Source organism: Stegostoma tigrinum, chromosome 10 (genome assembly GCF_030684315.1).
Source record: "Stegostoma tigrinum isolate sSteTig4 chromosome 10, sSteTig4.hap1, whole genome shotgun sequence".
Lineage (NCBI taxonomy): Eukaryota > Metazoa > Chordata > Chondrichthyes > Orectolobiformes > Stegostomatidae > Stegostoma > Stegostoma tigrinum.
Genome location: NC_081363.1, coordinates 88,485,414 through 88,498,141, shown reverse-complemented (window position 1 = coordinate 88,498,141; position 12,728 = coordinate 88,485,414). Strand labels below are relative to the sequence as shown.

The window sequence follows — 12,728 nt, the reverse complement described above, 5'->3', positions numbered from 1 at the left end:
CTGCATAAAGAATTTTCCACACACATCTCCCTTAAACTTTTCCCCACTTGCCTTGAAATCGTGGAACCCCCACCCATAATTGAATTCCACCACTTGGGGTTGGGGGGAGAAAGCTTCTTGCTATCCACCGTGTCCATACCCATACCTCTCATGATTGTGTAGACCTGAATCAGGTGCCCCCCCCTCCCCAATAACCTCCATCTTCCGAATGGAAATGATTGTAATCTGCTCAACCTCTCTTCATAACTAGCACCCTCCATACCAGGCAACATCCTGGAGAACCTCCTCTGCACTCTCTCCAAAGCATTCACATCCTTTTGCTAGTGTGGCAACTAGAACTGTTTCAAATGTGGTTGAACCAAAGTCCTAGACAACTGTCACATGACCTCCAAGTCTTGTGCTCAATACCCCATCCGATGAATGAATACATGCCGTATGCTGCCTTGACCACTACAACCTGCATTGCCACCTTCAGGGTACAGTGGACCTGAACACCCAGATCTGTCTGTGCTTCAGTTTTCCCCAGAGCTTTTCCATTTACCGTATAGTTCACTCTTGCATTGGATCTTCAAAAATGCATTTGCCTGAATTGAACTCCATCTGCCATTTCTCCGCCCAACTCTCCAATCTATTATTCTGCAGCATTCTCTGACTGCCCCCTTCACTATCTGCTACCCCACCAATCTTAGTGTCATCTGCAAACTTGCTGATCACCTCACCCCATCTATACCTTCCTCCAGATCATTTATGTATATCACAAACAACAGTGGTCCCTGTGAAACACCACTGATCACCATTCTACATTTTGAGAAACTCCCTTCCACTACAACTGTCTCCTGTTGTCCAGCTAGTTCTCTACCCATCTAGCTAGTACACCCTGGACCCATGTGACTTCACTTTCTCCATCAGCCTACCATGGGGAACCTTGTCAAACGCCTTACCGAAGTCCACGTATATGACATCTACAGCCTATCTGTCATCTATCAACTTTGTCACTTGCTCAAAGAATTTGGTTTTTATAATCTGGTTTAAATTTCACTTATTAATCAATCTATCTGAATAGCTTATCTACATCCTTCTGTAAACTGTCATCCTCACTGTTTGTTTATTACCTCACCAATTTTTGTAGTTTTGATCAACCCGCTTGCATTCAAATCATAAATACATATAAACCACAAACAGCTACAGCCCCAACACTGACCACTGCAGGCTTCCAGCTTCCAATCAGAAAAACACCCCTCAACATTATCCTCTGCTTGCTGCCATTCAGCCAATTCTAGATCCAATATGCCAAATTTCCTTCACTTTCCTTTCGATCTTCCATTCAGGCCCTTACTAAAAGCTTGCTGAAGTCGGTATACTACAGCAAAAGCATTGTCTAAACACATACTCCCCTCTTCAAACAAGTCAGTCAAGTTGACCAGAAATGGCATCCTGTTGACAAAGCCATGCTGACTATTTTAATTTACTCCCTGCTTCTCCAAGTGCAGATTAATTCTGTTCCTCTGAATTACTTCGACTAGTTTCCCTATCACCCAAGTTAAACAGACTGGCCTGTAAATTCTGATCTTTTTTAAAAAAAATCCCTTGCTCCCTTCTTGGAGCCACTTGGAGGGCTGAAGGGCCTGTTCCTGTGCTGCAATTTTCTTTGATCAGATCCCTTGCTCCCTTCTTGCTCCCACATTGGTGTCCTCCTGCTCTTTTGTGTCTGGAGAAGTATTAAATTCTTGCAAGCATCCCTGCTGTTTCCTCCCTAGCCTCGCTCAATAACCTGGGATATATTTAATCTAGACCTAGAAGTTTATCTACTTCGAAACCTGCCAGACCACTCAGAACTTCCTTTCTGTCTTTGCTATTTTATTTTTACTGTATCACAGATCTTGTCCCCCAGATTTCTATACCTGCATTATCCCTCTCACTAATGAACATCGGCACTACAAACCAGACCTAAATCCTTTGACTGTATAGAAATTGCCACTGATTCTTAATGGGTCTTACTTTTTCCCTAGTTATGTTTTTTTTTAAAAACCCTTTGTAGATAATTTGGGATTTTCCTTTTTTTTTCTCTTTTAGGTCTCCGTGATGCCGGTGTTGGACTGGGGTGGACAAAAGTCAGAAGCCACATGATAGGTTTATTTGAAATCACCAAGCTTTCAGAGCCCTGCACCACCGCCAGCATTCCAATAGCTTGTGATTTCAAATAAACCTTTTGGACTATAATCTGGTGTCATGTGACTTCTGACTTTTTGCTCTCCTAATTTCCTTTCTGTGTATCCTTACACATTTTATACACCTAAAGAGCTTCAACATTTTGAGACCTTGGTACCTGACCTAAGCCTCCCTTGTTCTCTTTATTGAATCGGTATACCCCTCAATGTGCAGCATTCTCTGGAATTGTTGGCCTTTGTCTTTATTGGAATATATTGGCTGTGTATGCTCCCTAATTACCTCTTGTATATGCCCCACTGCTTTGTCACCGATTTAATTAAACAAATCTGCTGCCAGTCCACTTCAGCTATCTTGTTCTGTATTTCAGCTCCCTTTTTCAATCCTGCACCTTGGAGCTAAGTCATTAGATAGGGAAGGGTGTTACCAAAACCCCACCCTCCCACTGTGACCTCCTGTGCTCTCTGCCTGTTGCACTGTTTCAGTGAAGTTCATTGCAAGCTCAAGGAGCATCACCTTGTCTTTTAACATTTGGCACTGTACAACCTCCTGGACTCAGCATTTGAGTTCAGCAACTTTAGATCATAACCTCTGCCTCCATCTTACTTTATTTTTTCTTGGTACCATTTTGTTTTGCTGTGCCTCTTCATCTCATTTCTTCCTTTTAACTTTTCATGTTGCATTCAAATAGTTGTAATGTAGCAGTTTGTGCATCATTTGAAAATAGACTCAATCCATTTACCATTCTCTTTGACTGTTAAATCACTACTTTTTAAAGCTTCATCTTCTCCTGGCTTACATTCTGTCATAGTGTTCCCTTATGCTTCCAACCCGCTTTTTCTCACCCCTTTCCTTCCCCTCTCCCTTTAAAAACTCATTAAACCTCTACTTACTCCCAACATAGAACATTTCTGCCACCAACATTCGGCCTCATTGTATCCTGCTGTTTAAACTACTGTCCGTGCACATGAAAACAGGACAGAGTGGCTTAATACAGAATCATAAAGAAGTGTTGCCATACAGAAAGTTGCTTTCCAAATGAGCAATAGTTCTGGAACTATTTCCCATAAATTCCAATAAGCTTGCCAATTCTCCCTTTTTTCAAATCATCCAATTCCCTCTTGTAAATCTTGCTTGACCCTCTGTCTCCTCCTTGTTCTCAGGAATTACATTCCATATCCTAACTAATTGTTGCATGAAAACATTTTCCTCATTGCCATTGCAATTTTGAGATCACTTTGTCAACAATGCTTTTGCTGTTGAGAGAAGTTTCCTTTTTGTTTTCCCGTTTGTCCAGACGACTCATGATTTATCAAATAGCCTTTTAATGTCCTTCAAGGACAATATTCCCAAATGATACAATGTTTCTCATATCTGTGACTTTTTCCTGCACCCTTTTACAGCTTTCTTAAAGTGTGGCATACAGAACTGGTCACAGTATTTTGGCTGAAACTCGACCAGTTTCATTTGAGTTCCAGATAAACTTCCTGCACTATACTCTAAGCTTTTGTTGATGAAGATAAAGATATTGTATGCTTAATTAACTGCACTTCAGAAAATTCTGAAGGAGGGTCTAGGCCAGAAATGACAGCTTTCCTGTTTCTCTGATGCTGCTTGGCCTGCTGTGTTCATCCAGCTGTATACCTTTTATTATCTCTTGTTTAAGCTGTCGATTGGTTTTATTTTTGTATTAACTCATCTTGAAAGCTAAGATGGTCCTTGCCCTCCTAATATTCCACCCCCTCCAAACTCTGTTGTGCTGTCGCAGTTTTTAACCTTTCTTCCTGAGGAAACCCAGATCCGTCATGTTAAAACATCTTGTAAACTAATGAGGAAACATGCCTAGGTACTAATCAGCCTGTTCAAAAAAGTGAGGTAGGCTTGGCCTGCTGCGTTCATCTGGCTGTACACTTTTTGTTATCTAGGCTGGTTACTTGCCTGGTTGAGTCCCTCAGCCTAGCCTTTATCATCAGTGAAGTGATGAAACGAGTCATGGACAGTGCTATTTAGTCGTCCTCTCCAAAGGAATGATTCCTCCTGCGAATTTGGCTTAATTTGTTTAGTTTGGTTATACAGACATGTTTTTACACTGAAATATACCACTGAACTTCAATCAGCTCAAGTGAAGAGTTTCTTATCGCAAAGGGATAAAAATGCCGAATTTTGAGCAAAGCGTACAGTGATTTGTGCTATTTAGGCAGCTGTTTTGAATATTTAGCCAAGGCACAATTGGCTGAATGGCTTGTTTTGCCTTTCTATATAAAACATGATGCTGCAGACTAAGATGTGGATAAACAATAGGCTGTGGATAGAATCAGCTGCTGAAGTTGGTTTGGTTTTCTCTTTGCTGGGAAAGAGGTGGCTGTATGTCTTGCTTCCTTATACCCAGTATTCTATTTTGAAGGTGACTTTGTCCCTGAAACCTGGCCATGTTTGTATTCCAGCTTGTAGTGCCTATGCATCATGCTGCTTTGGGCATCCACAGGGAAATTCATGATTTCCATAAATACATTCCAGGTAAATAACCCTGTTTTAATAATATTTGAAATATTTTTACCTCTTTTTTTTTTTTTCTTTCCGTTGCTGTTATTTTGTTGGCTGCTTTGTTTTTTTTCTTGGTTAATTTCATCTTTCTTTTTGCTGTGCTTGACAGAATTGTTTTGTCTTCTGACAGAATCTGTTATGTGCGCAGATGACAGATTGCTCTGTCACAGCTGGGCTATTCTAATATCGGGACCGCAGGGAGAAGAAGAGTTGGGGCAGCATTTCTGCCTGAGTTGAGAGCGTATTCTGAAATAAATGCAACTCGCTCCTTAAGAATTTTTATCTCTCTCGCAAGCATTTCTGTGTTACAAGTTGCCGAGTGAAGTCACAGCACTTAAAAGTACACATGACAATGTGAAACACAGTATGTTCTTTGCATAATCGGTAATTATGGATTTTGTTCATCAAAAAGATTGAATGCTGTACTATATTCATCACATTATGAGAACCCCTCTGAAGCATGTTTGCACATGATTTCCAAAATAACAACCTGTACCGCTCGCAAATGTGTCTACTTTTATTTAGGATTGAAATCCCTTCCTATACCATTTTCAAGCATCATCTTCAAAAACAAACAGCAAACTTTAAATTTGAAGAAATGTTGTGTGTAATATCTGTAATACTTTGACATAATTTTCTCCCCTTCATACATCTCTACTTTGCAAGCTTTATCTTTGTTGCCATGGTGATTGTTTCCTCATTCCTTTTGAAGCCCCACGATAATGATACCCCGCATGCTGTTCCTCTTCTCTCCCAGCACAGCACAATGTTCAGCTTTTACTCAATAGTGGAACACATCCCTCATCCTCTCTCTCTTCTTCATCTGCTGTATTGTTCAGGTTTTTAAAAATAGATTTCACTGACCCTCTATTGTTTAGTTTGATTTACTTCTTAATTCCATACCAATTCTGTTTCATATTTTAAAGTTAAAAGTTTATTACAGCAGCATCAAAAGTGTGGGATCTGATATTCCACATGGTTTGATGCTAGGACCACTGTTTTTAATGTTAAATAAATGATTTACAATCTAATTGCTAAATTTGCAAACAAAACCAAATGCATGGAAGACTTTGACGGATATAAAAATCCATTAGTAAATTTACAGAATGGTACTAACCTATCCGGGGAGTTTTCAATATAATGTTATAATTCCAACTGACTGTATTAGAAAGCAAGCCCTATTCCAGAATGAAAACTGACGTGATAGGTGTTGTATTTTGTTCTGTTGCTTAACACAGAGATCAGTCACTCGGACATTCCAAATGGATGCAGATTTTCCTTAACGTAACTTATTTTTTACACAAATAGAAAATCAAAACAAGCTATCTAAATGTAAAAAAGACTCTTTAAATGATATCACGACACCATAAAATAAAGTTTCAACCTCAGTCTCTGTAATGGATCATATCAGGACAATCTAGAGAAATCACACCCTATCTGAACTATTCAACTGACTCCTGCCATTTTCCTTGCTGTGGACTAGACCCCATTTGAGCCTTTTTCCAGGTCTGCAGATATGTGCTTAAACTTTCTCAGCTCTAATAACCTGCACATTCCTCACCGACTTTTCTGCTGAGATGATTAGTTCCCTGAATTCTCCCAGGACGAAAGCCAAACTGGTCTCTAAATTCAGTGCTGGTTTTCCTTACTGAAGTGAACTGAACTGAAAACAAAACTGCCTGTTGCAAACCAACAGTGAAAACCCCTTCCACTAACATCACAGGAGTTTGCAGTCACCTGCTTTCTCATATCTCTGAAGATGCTCCATTCTTGTGGAAGGAATATGAAGGTGTTGAGAAGAATGAGATGGTGCAGCAGAGGGATCCAAGGATCCAGATGTGAAAGTCACTAAGAGTAGCAATGTAGATTAATATGACCAATTAATTTTAAATAAAAAAAAAGCTAAGTGCATTTATTTGATTCAATGACCTCCTCTAATCTTCTGATTTGGAAGAAATGTCATTTGTTACCAGTAGGATAGGATCGAAAAAGCAGAGCAATTCAGTTCAGCTCATGTGGAATGCTGTGAATGGTGCTGGTGTACATATTACAATGAGATAGAGGCACTAAGGAAAATGCAATTAAGATTTCCAGGGAGGACACCAGAGCTAATGTTGTATTCCTTAGCAAAATACTGTTCAGCCTGGAATTGTTTTCCCTAGCAAAGAGAAGACTTAGGGTGAGTGGTGCTTTTGAAAGGATTTGCTAGAGTAGATGTGAAGAAGATTCTCCACTTTTTTTGCAGAGACCAAAACTAGTATCACAAATAATCACCTTCAAAGGCCTCCACACACAATGCTGAAGAATGTTGAATGATTTTAAAAGACTAATCTGGATGAGATTTTATATAGTTAATACCATATAATCAGTTAAATTACAAAATAAATACTAGTCAGATTTCACCTAATTTACACAAACCAGTGCTAATGCTAAAAAGATGGTAATGCGGTTTTCCAACTGTCTTGAGTATCTCTTAAGTTTCCCTATCATCTCCTTTCACATCACCTCTCACTCAACGTAACTTTGAGAACCAACTCCAAGATGCTGGATTTTTTATACTAAATGACTGACCACTCAATTTTGTGGTTCCTGTGTTACCTGATGTCATTAACAGTTCTTTCTCAGGATCTGGTCCCCTCCTAGTTTTAATTTTCTGTCAGCCACCCACTCATTGATCACTGCATTCTTGCAAACTACTGTCTGTTGCCGCCCGCCCTGTCTCGTCATGTTTTCTCATGGATTATATGTCCGTCTTTCCCAGAGCACCATGTTTGAATACCTCCGGTTAGGTTTTATCAGTGTGTAATATATTATTATTTCCATTTCTGCATAGAGGGAGAAATCTTGAAAAAGGATAGTGTGTCAGCTGAAGGGACAACTTTGGAAGCTCTGCTACGTGGGGAGGCACTGGAGAAAAGAAACGACTCAAGAGACGATGAAGCCTACAGTGAAATTCAGGTCAGTCATTTCTTCTTTATTTTAGCAGGTGACCCAGCTGATTTCTACAAGGAGGGTGACTGATTTTTGTAGCTTGAGATATCAGCATGAGATTGGTCTCTTTTCGTCAAACTAGTTACAAAAAAACCTTGAATTTTGTTTGTGTTCTTATTTTGTTTTCCTTTGGCATGGTAAGTCTCCCAACGAGCCTTGTTTGACTGTTGGTTGCATTCATAGGCAGTTTAATGTATGGCATTAATCGGTGATCTCCTTGACCTGCCTACCCCCTATCCCCTTTACACTGTACAGCCTGCAGGACACCACTATCTATCCTGTCTCCTAATTATTCTACAGCTAGCTAATAGATTCTGTCAGCTTTTAGCCCACAATCCCAAAATATGAACATCCAGTTAAAATCTGAGGGGATTTAGCCTTCTGCGCTATGGCTCATTGAGTTGCTTCTGACCGACATCATGATACAACACTTGCTCATTTTCTTCAGGACCCTGACAAAGCTGCAACATGCTATTTGGAAAATTGATGGGGGAGGTGTAGGTGCAGGTGTGGCACCTCCTGCAGTTTGAGGGAAAGGTGGTGGGGCTAGTGGAGAGTGTGGTCAGACGAGGGAGTCATGGAAAGAGCAGTCCGTCCGGAAGGCAGATAAGGATGGAGAGGGAAATATATCCTTCATAGTGGGGTCAGATTGCAGGTGGCAGAGAATGATGCGACCCCTTTTGCCTAGGAGATGAGGAAGAGTTGAAGAAGTTGTTAAGGGTAAGGATGAGTTTAGTTAGGCGGATAAAGGTGTCAGTGGAGGGGGACTGGTCGGGCCTGCAGGAGAGGAATAAGCGGAGGGCTTTTAGGCCATCCGCATGGGGAATGAAAGTGTACAGGTATTGGACATATATGGCGACAATGAGATGTTGAGGGCCAGGGAATCGGAGGTGGAGGGCGTGGGTGGTGACCTGGACGTAGGTGGGGAGGAAAGGAGTGGCCATGGCCACCCGCATGGGCCCATGCTATATCTGCCTCTTTGTAGATTATGTGGAACAGTCCCTCTTCCACAGCCACACTAGCACTATTCCCCCACCTCTTCCTCCATTACATCGATAACTGTATCGGCTCCATTTCGTGTTTCCACGAAGAACTCAAACAGTTCACCCACTTTACTAACACTTTTACCCCAACCTTAAGTTCACCTGCACCATCTCTGATTCTCCTCTCTCCTTCCTGGACATCTATCTCCGTTTGTGGTAACCACCTGGAAACTGATATCTACTTCAAGCCTGCCAACTCCCACAGCTACCGAGACTACACCTCCCCTCACCTGCCATCGTGCAAGGGTGCGATTCCCCTATTCACAATTCCTCTGCCTCCACCACCTCTGCTCCTAAGATGAGGTGTTCCACTCCTGGAAATCCCAGATGTCCTTGTTTATCAAGGACTGCAATTTGCCCTCCAAAGTGGTCAAAAACGCCCTCGACCGCATCTCTTGCGTTTCCTGCACCTCGGCCCTCGCAACCCCATCCCCAAAAAAAACAAAGACAGAACTCCTCTTGTCCTTGGGTATCACCCCATTAATCTCTGGATTCAATGCGTCATTCTCCACCACTCCTGCCACCTGCAATCTGACCCCGCAACAATGGATATACTTCCCTCCCCACCCTTATCTGCCTTCTGGGCGAACTGCTCTCCACGACTCACTCATCTGCTCCACACTCCCCACTAGCCCCATCACCCTGGCACCTTGCCCTCCAACAGCAGGACGTGCTACACCTGCCCCTACACCTCACCCCTCACCTCCATATCAGGCACCAAGCAAACCTTCCACATTAAACAGATGTTCACCTGCACATCTGCTAATGTGGCCTCTTGTGTCTGCTGTTCCCAATGTGGCCTTTCCAAATGAGCAATAGTTCTGGAACTATTTCCCATAAATTCCAATAAGCTTGCCAATTCTCCCTTTTTTCAAATCATCCAATTCCCTCTTGTAAATCTTGCTTGACCCTCTGTCTCCTCCTTGTTCTCAGGAATTACATTCCATATCCTAACTAATTGTTGCATGAAAACATTTTCCTCATTGCCATTGCAATTTTGAGATCACTTTGTCAACAATGCTTTTGCTGTTGAGAGAAGTTTCCTTTTTGTTTTCCCGTTTGTCCAGACGACTCATGATTTATCAAATAGCCTTTTAATGTCCTTCAAGGACAATATTCCCAAATGATACAATGTTTCTCATATCTGTGACTTTTTCCTGCACCCTTTTACAGCTTTCTTAAAGTGTGGCATACAGAACTGGTCACAGTATTTTGGCTGAAACTCGACCAGTTTCATTTGAGTTCCAGATAAACTTCCTGCACTATACTCTAAGCTTTTGTTGATGAAGATAAAGATATTGTATGCTTAATTAACTGCACTTCAGAAAATTCTGAAGGAGGGTCTAGGCCAGAAATGACAGCTTTCCTGTTTCTCTGATGCTGCTTGGCCTGCTGTGTTCATCCAGCTGTATACCTTTTATTATCTCTTGTTTAAGCTGTCGATTGGTTTTATTTTTGTATTAACTCATCTTGAAAGCTAAGATGGTCCTTGCCCTCCTAATATTCCACCCCCTCCAAACTCTGTTGTGCTGTCGCAGTTTTTAACCTTTCTTCCTGAGGAAACCCAGATCCGTCATGTTAAAACATCTTGTAAACTAATGAGGAAACATGCCTAGGTACTAATCAGCCTGTTCAAAAAAGTGAGGTAGGCTTGGCCTGCTGCGTTCATCTGGCTGTACACTTTTTGTTATCTAGGCTGGTTACTTGCCTGGTTGAGTCCCTCAGCCTAGCCTTTATCATCAGTGAAGTGATGAAACGAGTCATGGACAGTGCTATTTAGTCGTCCTCTCCAAAGGAATGATTCCTCCTGCGAATTTGGCTTAATTTGTTTAGTTTGGTTATACAGACATGTTTTTACACTGAAATATACCACTGAACTTCAATCAGCTCAAGTGAAGAGTTTCTTATCGCAAAGGGATAAAAATGCCGAATTTTGAGCAAAGCGTACAGTGATTTGTGCTATTTAGGCAGCTGTTTTGAATATTTAGCCAAGGCACAATTGGCTGAATGGCTTGTTTTGCCCTGTGTCGTCATGTCTTCTCGTGATTACATGTCCATCTTTCCCAGAGCACCATGTGGCCTCCTCTGCATCGGGGAGACCAAATGGTGACTTGGAGTCCGCTTTGTGAAGCACCTATACTCGGTTCGTGACAAATGACAACACCTCCCAGTCGCGAACCACTTCAGCTCCCCCTCCCACTCCCTGGACGACATGTCCATCGTGGGCCTCCTCCAGGGTCACTTCGATGCCACCCAAAAAACTGGAGGAACAGCACCCCATATTCCACTTTGGAACCCTACAGCCCTATTGTATCAACGTGGACTTTACAAGCTTCAAAATCTCCCCAACCCTGACCTCATCCAAGACCAGCCCTCCCTGTCGTCCCCGCCTCCTTGACCTGTCCATCTTTTCTCCCACGTACCCACTCCTCCCACCTCACTAACCAACCCCCATCCCAACTCCCTACCTACACTCATCTTTACTAGCATCATCTGTGTCTCCTTGACCGGTCCGTCTTCTCTTCACCTATCTGCTCCACTATCCACCTTCTATCGCTGTCTCCCCCTCTCTCTATGTCAAAGCCCCCTTTCCCTCCCTCATTTCTGAAGAAGGGTCCAGACTCAACGTCAGCTTTCTTGCTTCTCTGATGCTGCCTAGCCGGTTGCGTTCAACCTGCTCCATACCTTGTTATCCCTACTTCTAGTCAAAAGATGCCCAGGACTGTAACCTACACGATAGCCATGGGTCAATTTCTCAATGAAAACAAAATGTCTCCCAGCCCCATGATGTGGCTAATACTGGAAATGATACTTTAAAAATCACAGGCACATTTGCTGAAAGCTACTAAAATTGTGCTGAGAGATTTTGGATGATTGTAATAATTGCATTTTCTGTTGATCACACAAGAGAATTTTAGACAATGAGGAAAACATAGAAGATTTGGAAGAAGAAGACTTGGAAGATGATGTCCCAAAAAGGAAAAACAAACCCAGAGGACGGGTAAGCAGAGCTCCAAAAACAGGCAAATCAATAGAAGTAGACTTGGCTTTCAGCTTTTCAATGCACAAAATAAGTACTTCTGTGTTTTTAAAACGCAAAAGATTTGTGAATGCTGTAAATCCAAAAGTAAAATGGAAATTCTTGGAAATGTCTGGCAGCGTCTGTGGAGAGACAGAGTTAATGTTTCAGGTTGAGTAACCCCTTCTTAGACTTGACCCAAAAACTTTAACTGTGATTTCTCTCAACAGTTGTTGCCAGATTTCCAGCAATTTGTTTTCATTTCTGTATTTTCTTAATCAATTTTTCCTAAATGCATGAAATTCTTTTTTAAAAAATCCTCTCTTGTACTTTTGAATTAGAAGGAAATGCTGTTTAAATTATTCAAATTTTCAAACTGCAAGTAAAACAAACCTCTATTTTCTGTCAAACTGAACACTGAATTCGCATTGCTATAACAGTTGCTGAAAATGCTGGAAATACTCACCAGGTCAGGCATCTGATGAAAGGTGGTCAAGCTGAAGTGTTTCTGCTCCTTAGATGCTGACAGACCCACTGATTGATTATTTCCAGCATTGTGTTGCAGAACCAACATTTATCTTTTAATGTTGGAAAATGGTAAATGCCAGCCAAAATTCCCAAATTTGCATCAGTTTCACAGTTAGTTCTATCACGTGTTCGAGCCAAACTGCCATGTTGGACTTTTCACGTATGAAAACAGGTCCAACCTGTAACTGAGTCTTGTAATCTAAGTTTTTGGTTTCCTAATTTTTGTAGTAAGTATTTCTTGGAGCTCACTTTCAGTAACTCTACTTTCTCTGTGTTGGTAATTTATAGCATATTGGTGCCTGAAAATATAAAGGAACCCCCAAATTTAAACTACTAAACTTCGGTTTGTCTATAGTACTCACCAACCAGATCAAATTGTTCCCACCACTATCTCCTGCACTGACTGACCTCTATCTGCTGTGGTTCAACTGCTTGCT

The 12,728-nt window shown here is 41.6% G+C and overlaps 1 protein-coding gene across 4 annotated transcripts in view; it reads left to right on the top strand.

Annotated features, from left to right (window-relative positions):
* The window catches only part of dpf3 (double PHD fingers 3), a 216,620-nt gene that overhangs the window by 146,208 nt on the left and 57,684 nt on the right, over nt 1–12,728 (top strand). For all 4 annotated transcript variants that reach the window (XR_009446263.1, XM_059649379.1, XM_048537143.2 and 1 more), the window contains 2 exons: nt 7,544–7,668; nt 11,653–11,745. Coding sequence is in view for 3 of the 4 variants with exons in the window: in XM_059649379.1 (XP_059505362.1) it covers nt 7,544–7,668; nt 11,653–11,745 (218 nt within the window). In the remaining variant the exon portion in view is untranslated. The remainder of the gene's footprint in view (nt 1–7,543; nt 7,669–11,652; nt 11,746–12,728) is intronic.